Source organism: Centroberyx gerrardi, chromosome 12, assembly GCF_048128805.1.
Source record: "Centroberyx gerrardi isolate f3 chromosome 12, fCenGer3.hap1.cur.20231027, whole genome shotgun sequence".
NCBI classification, from domain to species: Eukaryota; Metazoa; Chordata; class Actinopteri; order Beryciformes; family Berycidae; genus Centroberyx; species Centroberyx gerrardi.
Window position 1 is genome coordinate 12,427,590 of NC_136008.1, and position 24,167 is coordinate 12,451,756.

At 43.8% G+C, this 24,167-nt stretch overlaps 2 protein-coding genes across 5 annotated transcripts; both read left to right on the forward strand.

The window, feature by feature from the left end:
* Nucleotides 1-166: 166 nt before the first annotated feature.
* On the forward strand, nucleotides 167-11,494 carry u2af2a (U2 small nuclear RNA auxiliary factor 2a). 4 transcript variants are annotated; one of them, XM_071905029.2, is made up of 12 exons: nucleotides 167-767; nucleotides 1,793-1,934; nucleotides 3,909-3,944; nucleotides 4,535-4,641; nucleotides 4,866-5,017; nucleotides 5,148-5,264; nucleotides 5,373-5,538; nucleotides 5,724-5,803; nucleotides 6,582-6,704; nucleotides 7,046-7,132; nucleotides 8,801-9,052; nucleotides 9,166-11,494. In XM_071905029.2, exons 1-12 carry the CDS (start codon nucleotides 719-721, stop codon nucleotides 9,298-9,300), a joined length of 1,446 nt encoding a protein of 481 aa, XP_071761130.1. In that variant the 5' UTR covers nucleotides 167-718; the 3' UTR covers nucleotides 9,301-11,494. The 4 variants fall into 4 exon arrangements, with proteins under 4 accessions (XP_071761130.1, XP_071761131.1, XP_078143281.1 ...); XM_071905030.2 differs by having other exon boundaries at nucleotides 5,373-5,511; XM_078287155.1 differs by lacking the exon at nucleotides 3,909-3,944.
* A 5,002-nt stretch (nucleotides 11,495-16,496) lies between these two features.
* Nucleotides 16,497-21,429, forward strand: cacng6b (calcium channel, voltage-dependent, gamma subunit 6b). The gene is made up of 4 exons (XM_071905052.2): nucleotides 16,497-16,869; nucleotides 19,686-19,760; nucleotides 20,063-20,200; nucleotides 20,899-21,429. Exons 1-4 carry the CDS (start codon nucleotides 16,497-16,499, stop codon nucleotides 21,117-21,119), a joined length of 807 nt encoding a protein of 268 aa, XP_071761153.1. The 3' UTR covers nucleotides 21,120-21,429.
* Nucleotides 21,430-24,167: the final 2,738 nt, after the last annotated feature.

Consider the following 24,167-nt stretch of genomic DNA (forward strand, 5'->3'; position numbering starts at 1 on the left):
GGAGAGGTCGCACAAGGTACGTTTCAGGACCAAGAGTAACGAGCTTTTATAATGCTAAGATATGTCTTCATCCAAAGATAATGAAACGTCCTCTCTGTCCGTTTGACTCAAGACGGCTTTTCCACTCCCCGGAAATTTGTGATTCATCAACTTCCGGTGTCACGGGGTACCTGGGAGACGGAGCAAAAAGCGGGCATACCGAATTTCCAGCTACTGTTTTTACTCGCGGTAAATCATCGGAAAGCTTATATATCTGGCGTATAAAGGCAAACAGCTGCGCCTTGTCGGCCAGTGAGCTTTCGGATTTGTATTTAACTTGGAAACGAGTCTCCTTATTCATTCGACTTTCTCGGCTAGCTAACTAGCTGACGGGCTTCCACACGACTGTCTCGAGCAGGCCCATTCTTCTGGACTTTGCTACAAGCTAGTTAGCTAACATTAGCAGGCTAGCCCATGCGAACACGTTTTCCTTCTCAATGTTGTCTGTTACGTTGTAAATAAATATCGCATCTGGGTTCTGCCAAGGGCACCGCTAAATGTGTGTTTTGGTTAACAAAATTTGTTGAATTTGTGGTCAGTAGCCAGCTAATTATTTAAGCTAGGGTAGCAAAGCACTTTGTTTGAAAAGTGCTGTTCACTTTGTTGCTAGCTTGCTAGCTAGCCACCGTCACCTCAACAACACAGTCGCAGCGAGTGCGCTAGTCTGCAAGTCACAGAGATGTCGGACTTCGACGAATTCGAAAGACAGCTGTCCGAGAACAAACAAGGTAAATGAACCAAACTGCATATCAAAAGTTGATAGTGATTTTGTTGACTAGCAATGCCGCCATCATGTTAGCCAGCTAGCTGCAGTGTCCACTGAATGGATAGGTCTATTTGCTGGAACGTTGCAAGTTAGATTATTAGCCTATATTCACGAACCTTTCCAGTTATCATTTGACTGTTTTGCTACTCATCAGTTATTCCTGGCTGAACGACTAAAGCCAGTGCCAAAGTTGCTTGTTTGTTAGCTGAATGGCGTAAGTAGCCGGCCTTACTACATATCGGGAGCTAGCACTGGGACGTTTTTAACGCAGGGGATAGTCTATATCACGGTAGTGCGACCTGCCAATGCCAGCTGGCTGGCTAATTGGACTGCTAGCATCCATTCTTTGTAACGTTAGCTTTTGCATCCAGTGAACATTTAATAGTCAAATGCATTTCGTCCGTACCCATGGTTTCGTCACACCTAACCTGTAACGTTACCTGTTGCACTACCCTCGTCCCTCATGGAGCTGTCATTAACCCAGATCTACACACAATTGCAATACATTGCACTTAGGGATAATGCTAGCCAACACATTAAAACTGCTTTTACACCATCCCAGCTAGCTTTAGCTGGCCATATATATTTTGACACTTTACTTTTATGCTGTTGCCATATTTCTAGAAAAGGTATGGGTCTATTGCACTGATTGGTAACTTTATAATCTAGTTGTGCTTTGAAAATTGCAGTCTGGTTTTAAGGCTATTATGCCTTTTGTAGCTCCTCTATATACCAGCATTTGTAAGACTGTGTAGGTGTGATGGACAGATGAGATTCGTGTTCAGCGTTGTTACTGTGTGTCTTTGTAATACATAACTGAAGTAAATGTTCCTGTCAGTCTTTCTGTGGCTATTGGCACTGAGACTGAGAAGGATCCCTGAAGTGGTCGTTTTCATCTTTCTCCTGGCCAGCTATGTCCCTCATTTCCATCTGTTTACCTATCTGTTTATCAGTCTATCTATGCCTTTTGTCACTCCATCCCTGCAGCGGAACGGGACAAGGAGAACCGCCACCACAGACGCTCCCCCTCCCGCAGCCGTAGCAGAGAGAGGAAGAGGAGGAGCAGAGACAGGGACAGACGCAGCAGGGACCGCCGTGGGGACAGTAAGGAACGCAGACAGAGACGCAGGTTGGTACCTGTGTGAGACCACAACTTGGCCTACAATTTGTGAAAGCTTATGTATCATGCCACCATGTGTCACTCGCTATTTGTGTAGCGATTCATGTAGTTATCACTGGGGAAAAAACATTATTGAGGTGTTGCAGTAGAGCATATTTACATGGTATTAATGTGTCTGACAATTGTATTTTTTTTTTTTTTAAACCTTTTTCAGTTAATCAACTAATGAAGCAATGTTCTGGTTCAAATGCTGTTTCACAAGTAAATAGTGAGTTCAGCATCTGCCCTGGAGTGTGCACGCACACACACACACACACACACTTTTTTTTCCACACCCGCATACTTACTACACCCTCACCTTGGTCCTGGCATCTTAACCAGTCGCCTTCTGTGTTGAAGGTGAGTACAAATTCAACTCCAGCAAATATAGATGGGAAGAGGAAAAAGATGCACAAAATCCACTAGTTTTGACTCAGCCCTGGATTGTGATTGGTTTAAAAATGCAAACTATCTTTGTATTTTTTTGCCTTCAAGCCCACGTGTTGTGCTCCAATCTGATTTTTTTTGAGGTTGAGACCAACTTCTTATCTCAGCAGCACCAGCAGATACCAATCTATGCAGCAGTGCAGATTCACAAAACTTTGAAATTGTCTGCAACAAGTTCTAGATTGTGAAGTTTAGCTGTGGATCATCTGTTATGCTTTACATAGACTCTGTCTTTTTGGTGAGCTTATGAGGCGAGGTAATTAATCCACTGAAAATTTACTGCAAACAGGTTTATGAAATAAGTCTTACAGTGTATTGACAGGTCTTTTTTATTTGCTCTGTCGCAGGTGAAAACATGTTTGTTTTTCTTTTTTCTCTGTCCCTGAGCCCTCTGCCAGAGGTGCTAATGACATTGTAATACTTTTGCCATAAGATCATGAAACAGGCTTTTGTCTTCACAAAGCAGCAGCTGCTGCAATCTCTCCCACCTTCTTCAGTCTTATTAAACATTAGGCTAACAAGACAAAATTATCAATTTTATCAAGAGTTTTCTAGCCATCTTTGAATAAAGAATTATATGCAGTGTCATTTTAAGCAGTTGTCATTTCATATCTTGCCTGGTGCTTCAATATCCACTGTAATACTCTGTAATTGCTTTGTCAATTTCAAAGTCTCTGCATATCCACTCTGCTGTTAGCCTAACGTCAGTGTTTCTGACTCTGGCCATGCAGTTTATGTGCGATTTCATCCTGAACCTGAGCTGCACTGGCTAATGGAATGTTCATTGTGAAAAGCGGGACGCGGCGTAGTCATCCTCCCGACACTCGGTAGTTTAATGCACCCGCTAACTAGCATGCAGTCCAGGCCTCATGTCAAAACACACTGTGCACACTACCCAGAATGCCACGAGGTATAAACCTGACCTCATTTACTAAGCAACCAGTACAACAGATTTGACTTTTTCCATATTCACAGCTTTAATGTCGAAGGACTGGCTCATAAATCAGCCAATTTAGGGTCAGACGGGTTTAATAACATAGAACATTCTTGATTGGTCACAAATCAACCAGAGCACCCCTAGTTCATTGGTATGTTGCTGTCGCTTAACAATAACTTCACCCACACTTTACTCCTGTGCTTGCACAGCACTAAAATGAAGTGAAACAAAGTAAGGAGAACGGTTTGGTGATGAGGTGAAGTTGCCACAGACAAATAGGATTTGTTAAAATGTGTTCCACCGTCCTGTAGGCAGATGTAATCTGGCAAATCAATATTTGGCAATATTGCCTACAGAAGGAGCTGTCTCCTGAACTTGAAAGGAATCTGAGCTTTCAGGTATACATGGAGAGGTATACCTAAGGCCTATGGATAGATATGATAGTGTTTGGTGAGGCCCATAGAATTAGAGGTGGTTTAGTTCTAATTTTGAAGTGGAAATGTTGGTGAATGTCATGTTTTATTTGAGACAAATGTGAAACCCTTCCAATGTCATTTCAGCTCACCATCCAGCTACCCCCAGGAGAATGCTGTAAGGTAATACAGCAAACTAACACAGAGCTGGTTTATGCATTATTGCAACACAACTCCAATCCCTTTAGTGATCTGCCTCTGATTCTATGTACTATTGACTTCGTGTGTGGACTCCTATATTGAAAGGGTTTTCTATCCTTCACTTCTATCCGTCATGTTTAAGTTTTTACAATGTTTTTGATGGATGCATTTTGTCTAAAATGAGATAGATTCTTTATTGTCCTCTTAGAGGAAATTTGTTTCCACAGCCTATATACACACACAAAAATTGAAACATCCAGCAAATGCAGAGACATAGGGGGATACAGAGCCAGTCACAAAAATGATAATTTATTAAATTAAATGAAAATTGAAAATTAGTGAACTGAAATTAGTTTTTGTAGTATATCTTCTGAAGACACGATGCAGCATTGGGTCTAGTAGTTTACTGCTGAACTAATAAGATATGGGTTTTACTCTGGGTTAAATGTCTTGAGGGCCAGTCTCTTAGGGGTTCAGAATGGATGACCTATGTGTCAATTCTTTTCACCTCATTTCTGCTACACATTCATTTTGCTACTTTTATTTCACCCCTCCTCTCTTCCTCCCAACAGCCGTTCCCCACACCGTGAGAAGAAGAAGAACAAGGTGAAGAAGTACTGGGATGTCCCTCCCCCCGGGTTCGAACACATCACTCCCATGCAGTACAAAGCCATGCAAGGTAACCTGTCTTCATTGTCCTCCTCATTCTTTTTTGATTCTTTTTTTAGTACGTTTCCCAGTTTCATAACTAAAAAGTGGCCTTTTTTGTGTTATCCTACTATCAATTTGTACTATGATACTAAGCATAAACTTACCTTACTGCAAAATGTCTAAACTATGAACATTAGTCTATGGTTGTAATCTAGTTAGATTGTTGAATGTTTCCTGTCTTTTGCCCACCAGCTGCAGGCCAGATCCCAGCCACGGCCCTCCTGCCAACCATGACCCCAGATGGCCTGGCTGTTACCCCCACCCCTGTGCCCGTAGTGGGCAGCCAGATGACCAGGCAGGCCCGCCGGCTCTACGTGGGCAACATCCCCTTTGGTATCACAGAGGTGAGGAACAGTCTGAGGTTTAAAGTGGTTGAAATAAATCATATCTCTCTTTTAAACCTTGTATAAGTAAGAATTTCCACAATAATTATCATAACTCAATTCCTTAATTTCCTCTCTCCTTTCTGTGTAGGAGTCCATGATGGACTTCTTCAATGCCCAGATGCGTTTGGGTGGTCTTACTCAGGCCCCTGGAAACCCTGTCCTCGCAGTGCAGATCAACCAGGATAAGAATTTTGCCTTCCTTGAGGTCAGATAATACCCCCATGACCATGACATTTGTTCTCCCTGGATGTACCTATGAGCTCTGTTTGAAGAAACGGTTTTAAATTTAACCTGTATTTTTGTTTCTGTGTAGTTCCGCTCAGTGGATGAGACAACTCAAGCCATGGCTTTTGATGGCATAATCTTTCAGGGCCAGAGTCTTAAGATTCGCCGCCCCCACGACTACCAGCCCCTCCCCGGCATGAGCGAGAATCCCAGTGTCTACGTGCCTGGTACAAACATCCTGGCAACGACTTCTTGTACTTATCACCGATCTAGATTTGTTTTTACCATCCCTGTAATGTTTAACCCAAATTGTTGGTCGCACAATTCATAATTGGTCTGGGATCCAGACCAGATCCCTGGGATCCACAGGGGTTTGCTGTCTGTGTTCTGTGCTTCTCCATTGGTGTGTCTCACTATTGTCCTATTACTCTGCATGTAGGTGTGGTATCCACAGTGGTGCCTGACTCTGCTCACAAGCTCTTCATTGGCGGCTTGCCCAACTATCTGAACGATGACCAGGTCAGTGCTGCTGCTTTAACCAGCTTTCTCTCCAAACTGGGTCACAGCTAATTTCACAGGAACACTTGTACTGGACGCCACACTTCTTCACATTTTAAACCATTATTAACCACCTTAATCTTAGAAATATTCTGATACAGATTCTTTAAAGGCCCAATACATTATTACAGTTTGATGCCCCCTGTGGAAATGCTGCTGGCCTGTTTACATATTGATTCACTGGGTTGAAAAAAATGTTCTCTAGATTTTGTTGTCTGAACTTTTGATACAAAGACCGATGTTATATAGCAGCTGAATTTCAGTTGTTTTAAATACATTTTCGGATGTGAAATGTTTTACATTTGTAATCCTTGTAAGCACTGGATTTTAAGACTTATTTTCTGTCAATATGTTAAAAAAATACATCAACATGCTCGATATTAAATGGTCAAAGAAATAGCTGATTTGAAGTGCCCCAAAACACTCTACTTATAGTCTCCTCATAGTTGATTCAAACCTTTCTGGATGTGCCCTGGTCCCTAAAGTTGCACTTCAAACATTTTGAACTTTTTAAAGTTGCACCATGGTTAAAACAGGAAGCAAAGTGTTATGATAATACAGAAAGAAGAATGCCCACTACTACTACTTTGTGCAGGTGAGATAAAGATGCTTCATTGATAACATTGCTATAGCTGTATCATCAGTGGTGACATTCAACATTGATGAGCATTCTATGGTTTGGCTAAACTAAAACTTTATTAGGTGTTAAGTGACTCCTGTTGTCTCACGTGTCTCTCAGGTGAAGGAGCTGCTGACGTCATTTGGCCCTCTGAAGGCCTTCAACCTGGTGAAGGACAGCGCCACAGGCCTCTCCAAAGGATACGCCTTCTGTGAATATGTTGATGTCAACCTTAATGACCAGGTAACCAGGACAACAGAAAAAATCAAGGTTTTCCTGGCCTTTTAAATGGACTAGGTGGAAATAATCACCAATGACCTATGGTTTGTGGATGGTGATGCAGGTTGTTGATTCAACTTGAAGTAATAAGTAATGTAAGTTAGCTCTTAGAAGGAAACGAAAAGGTTTTACATTTTCTTATGTTAATTTCTTGACTGATACTAGTGGTGTATTCAGATTTATGTTTCCCTCAGGTTTGTTAATTACAATACAATATAAAACACTAAATCATCACATCAACCTCCCACAGCAGTATGGAGTATTGAAAGGCTGTTTTCTAACCTTGATGGGAATTGTCATTACAGGCCATCGCAGGGTTAAACGGCATGCAGCTGGGAGACAAGAAGCTCCTGGTGCAGAGAGCCAGCGTGGGATCCAAGAACGCCACTCTGGTAAGTGTCCAGGGGCTGGACGGATGACAGGCAGTGTGGTGGGAGGGTGGATACTTGCACACAAGCACATTTCATTTTAATGTTGTGGAGTTGCTGGAAGGGATAAACACAAATTGCTGAGTAGATATAGCTATATGGAGGAGGCATGTTGTGCTCAATCAATCCTTCCTCAATTTAATAATTCATACCATCAGAAAAAATGAGTCCCTTACATGATAAATTACATTACATGATAGATTACAAAAATCAACCTGAAGGTGTCCCTTGTGTTATTCACTTACTGTGCCTTGAGATGTATTGAGTGGGTAGTTGCAGAGTTGCGGGGCAGCCGTAGGCAGAAGTAATTCCTTCATTGGTTTTCAGTTAGCGCCACCCAGTATGCTGGAGAGCCTACAACATTGAGCTTTTCAACACGGCAAGCCCAGTGCAAGAGCCTTATCCTTTTGCTGAAATGTGAATGCCCCTTAAGTAGGGCTGCACGATATATCGTTTCAGCATCGTCATCGCGATGTGCGCATGCGCAATAGTCACATTGCAGGACGTGCGATGTCAAGTAAGGCAAATTAACTCAAACACGTCATGCTACAACTTTTTTGCTGCTTGATACAAAAGGAAAACTCGCACGGTTCTCATTTTCCATGACTAATCTATAAGATAAGTCTGTCTGATATAACATAATTTACTCCGATTTAAGGGTTTGTTATAAGAGTAGCGTATGTTACCTTTCCAGCTTTCGCGGCTCCGAACCATAGTTGGGAAGCCTCTGGTGTTGTGCTAGCCTATTTTAGCTTAGCCTGGCTCGTAGCTGGTAACAAGCTTTTTACTAAGAGTCCGGCCCAACTCTGCAGTGGAGAACTGGCACTTTATTTCGGTACAGCAGCGAACATAATGCATGGCCTCTCGGTGACGTTCTAAGCTCTTTTCCCGTTAACTATGGTAACTTTACTCACTTAGCATCCTGCAACTCACTCTGGCTGCGGCTAAAAACACACTCACTTCCTACTACGTCACCCGCGCAGGTTACCCACAAGGCCACCTTCTTAAAGGGCCAAGGCTTGATCATACATCCATGGGCTTGATGGAGCTATTCAAGTCATTTGGTGAAAATTCCTGTATTTTTTCATATCGCAATATATATTGCAGAAGAAAAAATATTGCAATGTCAGTTTTTTCCAATATCGTGCAGCCCTACCCTTAAGGCCTTAAAGTTAAAGCTTCACTCATCATTCCCTCAGTCCCTCTGTTCAGTATCTTCCACAGTAATCGGAAGTTAGCGCTAGAACTTAATTACTAGCTTTTCAGCTAATTAACTAGCTTTTGTGTTCTCGAGCCTAGCTCCAGTTGGGCAATAGAGTACCCAGGTAGCTAGTTGAGAAGTTAACAAGCAACCTCAATTTTGACTACTAATGCTAAAGCAGCGTTACAATAACCTGAAACCACCAACTTCAATTGGTATAAAAATCTGTGTCTACTTTCTTACCAGCTGTTGTTTTTGCCAATTGATGTATAAATGAAAAGATTAGGCATTAGACTGTAAGTGGTGTATGACCACATTAAGCTACGAGTCAACTGCGATTCTATATTGAATTACATGACAGGTGAAATGCCTTGCAGCCAGCCATGTTTTGTAAAACATGCCTGTTTTAACCTTTGTGTCTGTCCTTCCAGACGAGTATAAACCAGACCCCCGTGACGCTGCAGGTGCCAGGTCTGATGAATAGCTCAGTGACCCAGATGGGCGGCCTGCCCACTGAGGTGCTGTGTCTGATGAACATGGTGGCCCCCGAGGAGCTGCTGGATGACGAGGAATACGAGGAGATTGTGGAGGACGTCAGGGACGAGTGCAGCAAGTACGGCCAGGTCAAGAGCATTGAGATCCCTCGACCTGTGGATGGCCTGGAGGTGCCCGGGACTGGCAAGGTAAAAACTGTATATGTGTGAATGTTTAAATAAGTTGCTTTGTCTTAAGGTAGGGTATGCCTTCAGTCATCATCCTTCTTATGTTTTGTCTTCTTTCTTTCACCCTTCTGTAGATCTTCGTGGAGTTCATGTCGGTGTTCGACTCCCAGAAAGCCATGCAGGGGCTGACAGGAAGGAAGTTTGCCAACAGGGTGGTGGTGACCAAATACTGCGATCCAGACGCATATCACCGCCGGGACTTCTGGTAGAGGAGGCCCGAAGAGAAGACGGGATGGGGGAGGGAGGGGAGGGAGGGAGACGTGTACTGCCCATTTCCAAGTCAACCCCCTAGGTCACATGGCAGCGAAACATTTCAGGTAGATCTGGGAGTGTTAACCATTCAGAGAGTGGCTTTGGTTGTATCCATTTTATCATTTGAGATCTACATGAAATGTCTAGCCGTTAAAACAGATTTGGAATTGGAAGAGGAGAAGAAAGGGGAGGGTTTGCGTTCTGTTAAAAGCAACGAGGGCTGGATTTGGGTGGTGTGGGTGGGCTGGGGGTTCAAGATTTTTGAGAAATGTGTGTAGTAACTGGTCCGGGAGGGGGGTCAACGATTTTTATACTTTGTGAGAAAGGGATGTCATTTTGGGTGGGAGGGGGGTGCCACACTTAAAAAGGTTTGTATTTAAACGGAGGTAGCCTGTTTTAAGTACATTAGGAAGGAGTTGCAGTAGGGAACTAACTGGACTATTCTGCTCTAGAAGAATGATGAAGAAAACAGAGGAGCGTTCATTTGTCATTGGGGAAACGTGAGGGAGATGGAGAGGAAGATGAGGGCATTTTCATTTGGCCATCTAATGTAGATATAGCTATATCATCCACTTCAGTTTTGCCGTCTTCATTAGAAGGGTGAGAGGAGACAGCCTCGTTTTGTGAATTAAGATTATTATTTCCATGTTTGGGCTTGAACATTTCCTCAAGTCCCTTCATTTTTGTCAGACTACTGCCCCCCTCAGGATGATTGTTAGAGAAACTGTTTTCATATTGGACTCTATCTGAATGTCAGCTGTTGTTGTTCCATTACTGTGTAGCTTCACTGATTTAAGCTGTAATATCACCATGTATTCAGGCAGCAGGATCACAGAATGAACTACAAAAAGTACATTTTCAATTATGCCAATTTGTGTTTGGTTGATTTTTTTTTCTTTTTTCTTTCTTTTGGTTTTTTTGGTGTTGATAAAAATAATTTCACGTCCATCTTTTGTGCGCCACTTTTAGCAGGTGAGCTCATTTTGTCTCAGCAGTTTAGTCCTGAATAATTTAAGAGGAAGTAAATGATAGAAGAAGAGGAGAGTCCTTAGCAAGTTTGCGGCTGTGAATTTTAGGAGGCAGACGGATTGGTATTTAATAGGGATTTATCTGTTCCTTACCAAAAAGCCTTAATGTTATTTTTTCGTGTCAGAGTCAATTAGCAAAAGAAACGAATTAGGCTTACCCCTCTATCAATCTTTGATGTCTGTATGTTCATACATGTCACTATCTTAACCTTTAGCATTGCATTTCCAGTTTTCATTTTTCCTTATTTCCCAACAAATTTGGGATGTAAGTTAGAAATGTGTTGGACCCGGTTGTTTTTCTGTACAACATCTCACCTCTTTCACAAGACCAAATAAACACATGACTAATACCAACGACTCATGTTGTACTGCTGACTGCTGAAGGGCAGTATGCTACAGAGTGGAACCAAAACGTCACAGCTTTTCTCTATTCTGTTGACTTCCAGCCTGGCTTGTAAAACTAGGTGAATTGATAGCTGATGGTTTTGTCCACACAAAAGAATTTAATCTAAACATGGCACCAGTGTGGGCCACTTTCAGACATTTAGTTAATGGACACCATAAAGATTAAATGGAGGTAAATCCTGCACGCTAAGAATTCCCATCATACACCTATTGGCGTTTCAGTCTGATATGGACTTTTGTCACCATATAGATAAGACCACTTTACACTTTATTAATCTCCCATGATTTTATCACCAAGTTTAGCCATAGAATGTCACTAATTCTCAGTAAGAAACAGTTGTTGGATTGTGAATGATATTGTACTTCCACTAAACCTGCTTTCCTCTCATCTCCCTCATCCTCTGCCCTTGTTTCTCTGAGGACCACCTGTTCACACTGTACTGGCTTGAGAACTATGCTTTCCTTTGATACCTTGGGTTGCTTAAAACAGCGCTGAAGAGCAATTGACTGTCAGTGATAATACTTGTTACTCCTTCCTTTATGAAATTTGCTTTTTTCAATGTCACCGTGTCATTTAATTTCTTTTTTTTCCCTCTGAAAAAATGTGATTTCTTAAATGAATTAAAAGCTAAAACCACATCTAGTTTATAATAGCAGAAACAATCTTTCATTTGTCCAATTTGTTTTCAAATGTTGATTAAAAACTGAATTTACATGATATGTGATTTTTTTTTGATTTTTGATTTTGCTTCTTGCACACACCCACGCCCACACTGCACCACAGTTTTATACAGCCAGCGGGTGATGACATTCACAGTTAATTATGGAGATGGAGTGGACTGGAGTCACATCCAGTCGGTTCTATTCATTTGGTAGCATGGTTTATAGCGCCCTGTAGTTAATGGTGATGCCCAAATGATGGAGCTATTTCACAGTCACAAAAGTTACTCCATTAAATAGCCCACATAATATGACATCTTTATTTTCATCTCACTTTGCCTCAAGTTCACACCTCTTGGCAGGCAAAATTTTATGCTATTGTCACTTATTTAGAAACAATATCTTTTGTTTTCCTCATGAAATGTAGCAGCATCTGTGCATGCAGTATCAACACCCACCCAAAAATAAAAAAGAATTGAAGCAAATTAAAGGGAAATAGTGGTTGTTTTGAGTGGACTTTCCCTTTTCCTTTCAGTCAGTCAGGAGGAGTACACAGTCAATAGCAGTAAGTGCCATAAAGGCCGTGCCCACCTGGGACTTATCCAACAGGGAATTCCACTAAAACAGTCACAGGAAAGCAATGATTCTCTGACATGAAATAATGTCCTGTGTCAGCTCTATACAGCCCATCTCCGTCTGCATCGCTGCACCCCACTGCACAATACCCAGCAGCAGTGCCACTGATGCAACACTCTCTACCCTGCTCCCTGTGGGCACAGATGAAGATTCAGCTCTCCCCCACTATATAGGAGCCATATCAAGGAGGGGGAAGATGAACTGATATCCTTACCTCTGTTAGAGATTAGGACATTCAGAGTGCCTTTGTACCCCCACGTGAGACCTAATGAAAGTGGCATTAGCAGCCCTTCCCAGGCCCGATGCTGCAGTGTAGATTGTAAATGCATTATCTCCCTCTAGTGGTGAATGTAAAACTCTGTCGATGGTCATTGTCATTCTGGGCAGCACCTCCCCATTGATCTTCATTCAGAAAGATAGAACACTGCAGCACTGGGAGAGTGCAACGCTGAAGTAAAGGATGGATGCAGTAGTGTGTGTATACATGTGTGAGTTTACATCTGCACATGGGCATGGACGTGCGTTGGCGTGTGGGAAAGCAGGTGTGTGTGTGTACGTGTGTGTGTGTCTGATAATATCATTGAGAGGTTAATCAGTGAAATATGACTTTGCAACATAAAGTAATTGATGGATGCAGCTGCGATGTGTAAGTGTGTGTGTGGGGGTGTGTGCTTGGCATGCATGTGTATATTTATGAGCGAGTGTACATCTGTGCACTTCAGTGTGTTCAAGCATAAATCAGCATGGTGCTGACAGGGGGACTTTGAGTGATGTGTGGAAAAGAGCCCAAGGTTGTTCACATCAGCATACTGTAGATTATTGATGACCTGAGATTGTCTGTGGAGACTTTCTATCAATCTCATATGAGGGAGGGCTTGAGATGTACAATTAAAAGCAAAGTCATTTTAAAGGTAACAAAATGGATACAAGCACACGCACATGCATGCACATGAGCAAACTAAGATAGATAGCCGTCCTCTTCCAAATGAATCAATTTAATGTCTGTCACATGTCCACTCTCCAAGAAAGCCCATCTGCCAGCTGTACCAGGTACAACACTGTGGCTGTGCTGCAGTCCCAAGTAAGAAGGAAGAGGGCTTGACTGTTTTGGACCTTGTGGGTGTGTATGTTTTTGTTACAGCCTACAGCCTGTTTTGTTAACAGGCTCAACCTCATTTGCTGAGTCCCTTTGCTCTGATTTCTCCCCCTCTCTGTCTCTCGGTTCCCTGCTCACTCTCAGTTTGCATCACAGTCTTTTCCCTCTCTCACACTTTTTTCTATCACTTTTCCCACTCTCTCTCCCCACCTCCCTCCCTCCCTCTCTCCCTCCCTGCCCCTCTCCCTCCCTGCCCTCCTTGAGTGTGGCTGGCCGCTGAGGTTGGCCTCTCTCTCACTGTGCCACGTATGTAACCTAAACTGTGGAACAGCCAAGCAGGGCTGGGCCATGAGGAAAGCTTTCCACGAGACCAGGCTGAGTCTCTGCTGCCTAGCTGTGGAACAGCGACTTGTGGTTCTCCCTGAAATCTCCCTGGACCTTGTTCTAGGGTTGCACACTCTCATTTTCTCTCAAAACAAACAGCTTCACTTTCAGCCAGCGTAGCCCAGAACTGTCTACCTCTAAAGTCTGCACACTGTGTCCCCTTACACACTTTTATCAGTCTTTCTGCTTTCTCCAGCCTCTTTCTTTTTTTTTCTCTCTCTGTCTCTGTGTCAAATTCTCACTTTACCATCAACAGTGTATTATGTGTTGCTGTAAAACGCTGTCCTGGCCCCTCTCACACATAAACACAGGCTCCTCCTTCACCCTTACTTAATGTCATTAACAGGTGGATGTCTAAAATAGACCCAAACACACACACACACACACACACACACACACACACACACGCACACACACACACACACACACACACACACACACACACACACACACACATACACAGCAAGGCTGACACAGATCCAGACATGTTTTTAATCATGCTGGCAGGGGCTGTCGTCATGCAAGTGGACCACCCTGCAGCACCTTTGGCCACTGATTTAAACATGCACTGCACAGTGTCCATAGGCTGCTGTTGAGGTTGAGCACAAGCTGCAGGCGCAGTCTGAGGGGCAAACGGCAATGCACACACACATTTAATCATCAACAGTGCTATCCCATCAGGCAGCAACCCCCTCTCCTCTTACACTCTCTTTCCATAACTCTTACGTACCTCCCTCCCACCCCTTTCCCTCTCTCTCTCACTCCCTCACCAACTCGCCCACCACCACTCTCCCCCTCTATTAAGTTTCAAGCGTCTCTCCCTCCGAACTGAACAACATACACCAAACAGGTCAGACTTCTTCTTCTTTTCGCTCAAGTGCATTCGCTACTTCTTGCTTTCTTATGCCCACATGTCACACAGGTGGCGGTGGCTGTTGTTGGTGAAATGAAAGAGAAAATTCCTCATTTTCACAACCGCAGATGTTTGCCTCATAAAATGTGCCAGCAGTGAATGTGTACAACCTTATCCACTGCTAAAGTCTGTGTACCATGGTTGTTGTTCCATTATCAACCAGCATTGGATTATTTGCACAAAAAATATACATGTTTGCATGTTTCAGATACTCCTTTATTAAATAAGAAATCATTTGTCTGTTATGCGTCCTGTTGAGTAGCCTGGCATGCTCTGGCCCATCTGATGATCCTGTAGTTTATATGGATGTAATGTGATCGAGGTTTGTAATTCTATGACCACTAATTTGGCTGTCAGCAGCTGCAGTCTTGCTGGTCTTTATTACATTCAGTGTTGGAGCAGTATTCTGATGCATGGGTGCAATTCTATAGCTAAGGTCCATTAGGTATTTGCACTTGCTGTCTGTGCTGTTTTCTTTTGGTTTGCCATGTCTGTGATTCTCTTCATGTTAGGAGATTATATTCTTTCAGTATGCCTGCTGTCTGTCACCAGGTTTATTTCTGAAAGTTTACAGATGTTTACTATTGACCTTGTTGATGACATTACTTCGATTTTATGTAAAACTCACAGACACACATAAAAGACTGGTCCATGTGGTGCATTGTCTATGCAAAACCTAAAGTCCCAGCATCTGAAGCTGTTAGCACCAAGCTCAGAATTAAGTGAGCCACCAACTGTGTGTGACCTGCTGTCCTGGTGCTGCCTGCTTCCTGGCCAGGCTTGTTGCCTCCGCTATGTGACCTGTTGGGCTGCGCGGCAGAGTTAATTACTGCGGCCCCCACTCTGTCAGAGGGTTCAGGCTTGAATTATCACCTCTCATACAGACCGCACAGGGCGGCCTCTCACCGTTGTGCCCCGTCACTCACACTGTTTAAGCTGCTTCAAAGACCCCTCACTCTCTGTTTGGAATAACAGAAACAACTCTATGAGCCAGGACCCACCTACAGTACATATGCCAATAACACACACACACACACACACACACACACACACACACACACTCAGAAACACACATGGGCACACATACACACACATGCGCACTCAAAAAGACAGGCGTGGCAAAAGATTCCCAGCGTTTGCCGGTACATGTAATGCAGGAGGGGAGGTATTTGTGGCAATCCATTATCCCCTCAGATCAAAGGGGATCTGTGTCTAAGCCAGAGATACCTGCTTGGGGAAGAGCTCTGTAGTCAGCTCCTCTGGGAAAATAGAAAATGGGTGGTCCATTCTGGCACTGGTGTTGTCATTCACCTTGACCCCAGCTCCAACCGACTCGAATACCTCGAAGCAGGACATCGTCCAGCCCTATTGTTTCTTCATCTGAGCCGCAATCTGCCTTTCAGGGAAAACGCCATATGGCTTATCTATTGTTGGCTTGGAGCATGTCATATGGCTTTTACAAGGGAATAGATGCTGATAAAGCTGTTGGAAATTAAATATTATAATGGTGATGAAAGGATTTTGCTCTTGTGAAACATATGCTGGCTGCTCTTTCATCTTTCTCTCTCATCTCTCTCTTTCAGAGGATTGGACGAAAAACAGACGCCGGCCCTCCTGGTCTCTCCCTCCATCTCTCCCTGTTTTATCATTGCCTTACTTCATCCGTCCTCTGCTTCAGCATAGCTCTATCCATATCTCTTTCTGTTCCATTTCCTTAACCTCCCTCCTTTTCCTTGATCCTCTGTTCATTCTGTCCACTTTCCCTCTATCTATCGTCCATCCAGCCACACAGAATAGTTGTTAGCTGTGTCTCAATTCCTCTCCTCTTTTTCAATACACTGTTTTTATTACTTGCAAAGCTGCACTCATCCACCCTTAACCTTTCCTCATTTTCTCATTTTCTTCTTTCTCAGCCCATCATCTTCTTACCTTTTCTTCCATCTTTTCATCTATTACCTGTTCTTCCCATTTTTGGCCTCTGTGCCCTGACCGCTCCCCTGGTTTCTACGGGCCTGACTAGTCGAGATCAGCATGTGGTCCAACTTCTTTGTACAGCAGGATGAGGACGGTCGCATCGGGGTGGCGGGGGCCGGCCCAGGTGGGGGGTTGGGAGGCTTGGCGGGAATGAAAGGTGGGCGGGGTCAGAGGCGGACGCACAAGATGAGTGACAGCCAGGAGGGGAAGATCAAGCTGGCCTTCTTTGTGTCTATCGTTGGCGTGACCCTGACGGTGCTCGGCGTGGGGACAGAGTTTTGGGTGGAGCTGGCCCAACCAAAGAACTTCAGCAGCAACCAGACCTGCCAGACGGCCCATTATGGCCTGTGGAAGGGCTGCATCCGGACCCTATGGGTGGCCGACATAGACCCAGAGAGAACAAGCTGTGGCCCTGCTGAACTACCTGGAGGTGAGACCGCTGGTTGGCATGTGTCTGTCTGCGTTTGTGATTTTGTGCTCATCTGTCTGTCTGCTCTTCAAGCTGTCTCGATCTAGGAGGTGAGCAGGTGAGGCGTCTGGAGGGAATGTGTCTTTATTTGTTTCTCTGACTGTCTGTTCATGTCTGCTTTTCTGCAGCTGAATTGCCTGGCCATGCAAGCCTACCTCGGGGCTGCCTCCATGCTACTTTACCTGCTTCACTATTAATGAAAATGGATTATTATGGAAAAGGGCCAAGAGACGTTTTTGGATAGGTTGCAAGGTGTTGACATCATTGAGGAGAAAGGGTGTACACCTCATCTCCATGATTCTTCCTTGCCATCACCACTGATCTGAAAACAGAGGGAGCAGGCATAACTAATATGATGTATGCCCACTGGGAATATGTTTACATCTGTAGGTCTTTAATCTGAGCCCATAAAGGAATAGCATCACCATAGGTTTGAATTAAACAAATTAGCATCCCTCTGACACAATCTACAGATTTAACAACATATTTTATGATTTATGAGATATATCCGAGATCTTTTTGCCCTGTGTTTATATGTATATCCACTGTAACCTTGCAAAGGGATAGAAACGATAGTTGTGTATGTGAGGCTGCCTGCATACATATGTATCTAGGTCATCCTACAGATAATGTGCAAATTGAGTCATTAAAGAAATACGATGCTGTGAGACTGATCCAGTGGAATGAAACAATGTGACAGGCTTACAGAAGAACCACACAGAGACTGTTTTCCAATCTTCTCCTATCATAACAACCAATATCTGCACACAGATACAGGTAGCATAATATATAATCTTTGTGATGCATAACAGTGGCGGTGTAATGAAACAGTGTTAATTTCAAGGTCTTTCCTTGACTGGGTACCAAAACATCTACTACTGTACACATAGTATAGACAGGTGATAAAGGGGCAGACCACAGGTTTATTGTGTTGATGAGCATCCACGCTCAGTGTTGTGACAGCACTTTCTAGATGCACTCATGAGCCATTTATTCCACTCGACCGCTGTTAGGTTCTCCAGTGTGCGTCGATTATCTGCACAATGACCTATTTCTGTCTGAAAAGCTAGTCCAGAGATGGATTGAGGCAGGTATTGGAAGAACTCAGATAGAGATAGGCAAGGCAGGCTTAGGAGGGACTGCTCCTGTAATCACTGCCTATCTCAGGGAATCTGCTGAGACACAGCCAGGACTGAAGAAACTGTATGACAGCAGAAATAACTCTCTCCTCATATATAGCGCAGATATATGCAGCATATGAATATAAATACACTACTCACACTCAAAACCTAGAGTGATGTTTCACAAGATTGTGTTTATATCTATCGAGTTGTCAAGGGCTAATTCATCTTGCCTGTCTTAATGTTCTGCGTCTACAGCTGCTTCTCTGAGCGAGCGTGTCTAGCTATTTGATAAATATCCGTGGCTCGGAGATGGTCTGTTGGTGTCTGAGAACAGCCAGGATGCTTTCTGACAATCTTTTTCTCGCACGTCCAAACACTGTTGGCCCACACCGCCTGTCACAGATGGCTGTGGGCTTGTCATGTTTGGAAGAAAACAACTGTTTTGCCATCTCCGCGTCTCTGTTTCACATTCCTGTTTACATGCCCCTGGCTCCTGTCCCCAGCACAGAACGGCCCACTGATGCCCTGCCTGTCATCTCAAGACCAGCTATCCATCTCCACTGCCTGCTGGAGAGGAACATGATGGCTCAATGATTATAGCCTCAGCAGGGGTAGAGAAGGCAGAACCAGTTCTCCATGATAGCAGAACGTGTAAAGATCAGTAGATTGATAAATGGTTTGTCTCTTGCAATAAAAAGCGTGTTAGCACGTGTGTACAAGCCCAATCACGTTTGTGCGTGTGACAGAGATGTGTGGTTATGTGCATATGTGTCTCAGAGTGCATGTGAGTAAGTGTGTGTGTGTGTGTGTGTGTGTGTGTGTGTGCGTGCGTGTGCATGTGGTCATCTTTGACCACAGCATTCAGTGGGTGAAAGTCATCACTATGCGCTCGTGAAGCCAAGCGGAATCTGACTACTTCACAGTTTTTGTCTAAATATAGAGAAGGGGCAAGGAGGAAGAGGAAGAGGGAGAGACAGGGACCGAGGGAGAGTGTGTGTCTAATGCAGTATTAACCAACCCCTCTCTGTTCCTCCCCCTCTAACTCTGACATCTCCTGCTCCTTTCACCTCCTTCTCCATCTGTGGCTCCCTCTCTCTTTCCCTACTCTCACCACCCCTCCATCTGCACCCCCCTGCCCCCCCCTCCACTCCCCCTTTCCCCCCGCTATCTCATCCTCTGACCCTCGATCCATTCCTCGCATCCTTCTCCTCTGCCAGTTTCCTCATTATTCGCTCACCCCACATATCCTCTTCCCCTCACTCCTTCTTCTTCTACAGCCTGCATGCCTCTCCTTTTCTCTCCTCCCCCTCCATCTGCCCCTTCTCTCTGTCTACCTCTCCTTCTCCCCCTCTCTTCCATCCACCCTCTGTGTTTTGCTGTCTCTCACTCTCTCTGGCGGCACCATATGTGCGGTGCTGGGGAGTGTGTGTGGAGCAGTGTGTGTCTCTGGGTATTCCAGCTACCGCCCGACACTTGGATATAAATAGGAATGATGCCTGGGAGGACAGAGCGCATGGATGCATAGGAGGCACATCACAGAGGACCAGCAACCATCCATAAGAGTGTGTGTGTGTGAGTGAGTGAGTGTGTGTGTGTGTGTGTGTGCGCGCACGTGTCTGATCTCTTTCTCTGATCTTTTCACTTTACCCACAGAATCCAACTGCACTTACTTCAAATTCTTCACCTCTGGGGAGAATGCAGTCATATTCAAGAAGACGACTAACAAGAGTGAGATATCATACGTTCACCTCCTCCTCTTCCCTTCCTCTTTCCATCTGTCTCATTCACTCCCACTCCTCTATCCTATTGACATACATACAGATACACACTAACAAACAGTTACACTGCCGCAACTATCCCTAGTGACACTCACTGAGGTGCTTAATATCGCTTTCCTGATCTTTCACTTCCCCTCTGACTCCTCCTCCCTCCCACCACTCACTCACTCACTCTTAACCACGCTTATTCATATGTTCTTTCAGCCACTTTCCCCCTCTCCTCTTTTCATTCCTCTCCGCTCTCTTCCTCAGATCTGAACCTAGCGGCAGCTATCTTGGCCCTGCTGAGTCTGACCATGATGGTGATGGGCTCCATCTGTATCACCATGTCCCTCAGCAAAGGAGTGCCCTTCTTCCTCAAGCCAGCCTCCTTCTGCTTCATCCTATCAGGTGAGACATGTGGGATGAGGGGCATCAATTCTCTAAACCCTTAAGTATGGATGGCAAAGTCCCTGTGTCTAATATGATTTACCACCAAAACTTCAAAAAAAAAACACTTGTATCAACTACATTTCTGGAGCAACGACTGATGACTGACAAAATATAATTATTTGGTCAATATGATGAATTATTAGATGTAGGTCACCAAACTATCTTGCAGAGCTTAGAGGGAACATTGGTCCCCTGATGTCATTTTCTTTTCTTCCAAAGGGATTTCTGGCAATTTTGCTTGATCTCTGATCTCCATTATAATGCTAAAAATTACAAGATCAGATTTGGACTCAATTAGGCAAAGGCAATACTTATTCTAGTTTACCCGCTTCAGTCACCCCCATCTGGAGATTTTCACAGCATAGAAATAGAATGGAGTGGACTAATAGTGTGTCATTTTCAGTCCTGTTAGTAGGCTACTATACTATAACCTACAATAACTAGTAGCAAGGCTGGAGCTTTTGCAGGTTGCAGGCACCTCCTTCTGCAAGTTATATGTTAGTAATTTTAAAAACCTAGCCCAAAAGTCTGGGTACAATGTTTCATTATTTCCAAGATGATGAGAGGTTGAAAGGTTGACAGCGCTGACCTGAAACACCCTATATCTCCCCCACCCCTCCTTCCTCTCCCTCCATTATCTCTTTCCATCCTTGCAGGTGTACTGGTCCTCCTCTCCATCCTGGTCTTCCACCAGTCAGTGCTGGCCTTGCTGTCCAGCGACCACTCCATCCCTTTACACCACGAGCTGTCGTGGTCCGTGGCCTGTGTGGGCTCTGCGGGAGCCATTCTTATTATCGGAGGTATCCTCTTCCTCATCCTCTCCCTTCCTTTCAGCCCCTGGCAGAAATGCCTGCCTCACAGGGATAGCGCCACCTAGCACTTGAATGCTGAAATATGCATTTCCTTGACGTTTTGTGTGAGAGCAAGTGTAAAGTCCATTTCCTGAGGGCTGCATTGATCAGCAGGGTTTTGAGCTTGCTCTTGGCATTTAATTGATCAGACAGCTCATACTAGGTCTTAATCAAATCTATGAAAAGCAATTAACAACACATAAGGGACTCCCCAGCCCTCCAGGATTTGAGTTAGCAAAATTTGTTTTACTGTTTGTCAATAGAAAACTAGATGGAGGGACTGACAGGACTACTACTGACTGACCGACTGACTGAGGGACTGGTTCACTGACTGACTTGTAGCTCTACATTGAATAATCACAACAACAATTTACATTAATGATTATCTGGTTAAATTAGCAGTAATATTGCACAAAAAATACATGGAACATTTTCATAATAGCCCAAGGTTAATTGCGTTTGATCATTAACAAAATAAATCATTTCTAGCGCATTAAAATATCAAAATAGTTTTATTGTGAAAGTTCATTGTTGTTGTTATTATCACTGACTGAGGGCCTGGTTCACTGACTGACTTGTAGCTCTACATTGTGTTTACTTAATCCAGTGCCAAAAATATGCTCAATAACTTAGCTGTACAACCACATCAACTCTGGTCTCTCTACTGTCATAGGGTAGTGAATAAAAATTATTTGATTCCTCAGATAATTTGCTATTTAAAAAAAAAAAAAAAAAATCTCTGGAAATCCTAAAGCACCATGAAAGCTAGTAAATGAAACTAAAGGTTACTTTTTCATTATTTACTGAGGTAACAAAGTGAGGCCAGATCTTGCAACACAGTACAATACAGTATCAGTCTACTGGGCAACAAAACTACTACATTTTTAATAAGGCTAACAATCAGTATGGAGGAGCTACTGTACTATTTGTAAGAAGTGACTGTCATGTCTGCAACACCTCGCCTTGCCATACGAACAGGGTAGATGCATATCATTAATATGCTATCATTAAGAACTATGAATTAAACTTTTAACACTTAATACTTGATAGAAAAAAGCTATTCTTCACTATTTTACTGAATATTTATTATCTAAATGTGTTTTCAAACTGTTGGGTGAATGCTGCTTCAGTATATGAGACGAATGTATGTTTGAATGAAATCAACTGTGAGAAGAATTTAAAATACCAATTTGTACATCACAGTGTATTGTATAGACTCATTTTATAAGCACAACTCTGTACATAAAATGTATGTGTTTATACTTTACTTACTTGTTCACTGTTTTGTAGTGCTGTTTCCAGTATTCAGTGTATTTTCAGTATATATACAGTAAATACACTTTGTTTACGTCATAGGATTCTCACCTTATCTCTCTACCAGGAAATGTTAATTTAGAAAACATATGCTGTGTTATTTCTACATATATAGATGTATGTGACACCAGTTTTGCTTATCAATAAAGTGATTTCACATAAAATAATGGCCTCTGTTTTGTTGCTGGTGTGACACCCTGTCTGCCCTTACACTTGACATTCACCCATTTTCACCCTTACATTCTGTGTCTCCTAACCTCTCTGCCCACCCCCCCCAAACCCTCCCACCCCCAAACCCCCTCCTCCACACCCCTTCCTCTATAATTAGGCCATAGCTCATCGCAGTGTATTTCACTGCAGAGGTTGGGAAACCTTATCCTTGAATTTCAACTATGTACCCCCAGCCTATCCTCATACCTCTGTGTCCTCTCCTCTCCTTCCCCACCCTGACCTCCGTGCGTCACTTTCCCTGCTGTCTCCAGGGGCGCCCCTCAGCCCCTGACCACCCCCCCACCCCCCCTCCCCCCATTGGTCCCACAGCCAACCTACTGATCAGGTCAGAGAAGTCCCAAAAGCTACTCTCATCCCAGCCCAGCAGGTTGTCTCAGCATAGTGCCACTTACAAACACACACACACACACGCGCACACACACACACCAACATACATGCTCTTAGCTCCCAGTGGGCAGAAACTGAATCCACATGACACACTATCCTGGTTGTATATATAGCTGTTTAATAGTTTGATGGAGACTGCGTGGCAAGTGGTATATGAGCACTAGTTGCATGTTTGTCCATGGAACAGGGCCAACTCTTCATAGAAGACCTGAAGATTGTCCACAGTAGGTGGAACGTCACCAAGGAGGAAAGCTTCAACTACATTATTATTAATATATTTTCAAAATTTGAATGGGCTGTTACTGGTCAAAAGTCGTCATATATTGTGGTATGTAATGATAGGGCAATGCATGTAGAGTACAGCATGACTTTCCTTGGCAGCCCCTCACCATGGTCCTCATGCCTTTCGTTGCTGCATCACTGTGTGTTAGTAGAGTGTAGTAGGTATGGTAATGATTAGGGAATGGCATTCTAAGACTTGCTAACTAACGCCCCCGGGCCCAGGGGCACTGCTAGGAATTTCAGGACCCTTGACAAGATCTGACACTGGTCCCCCACCTCTGCCCGCCCCAATGCATCTGCAGTATCACCTCTAGTCTCTAAAGGGCCCCCTCTAGCTTGGTCCACTCTGAAATTATTCCCCCCCACTAGAGACGCCCCTGCAGTGACCATCCATCTGGGGCCTCTCTCTCCCTGCCTGTGGAGGTCAGGAGGGAGGCTCAAGGGACCAAGAGCAGACCTCGGTCAAACAGTATTTAAATATTGTTCTTGCAGAAACCTGCATGAGGTACCAGATGGGCACATCAGGACAGAAACAGTGACAGAAAAGTACACTACATTGACTTTCAAATACTTTCCTCCTTGTATTATCCTATTTGGCAAATACCACCCATCTGGCACCTCCCATATATTAGCAAGTATTGTTTGACCCAGGTCTGACAGGGAAGATCAGAGCCTATTAAGATCACAGCATGCCAAAAATGATGGGAGAGACCTTCAGTAATCACTAAGAGCCGTGTTTGCTCACTAATGAAGCACCATGTGAATGTTATATCAATAGGCAAGACATTCCAGAGAAATACTGAAAACATGCAGCAGCACTATCATGTTCCTTAGAACGTACATGCTCAGTTTTTGTTTCA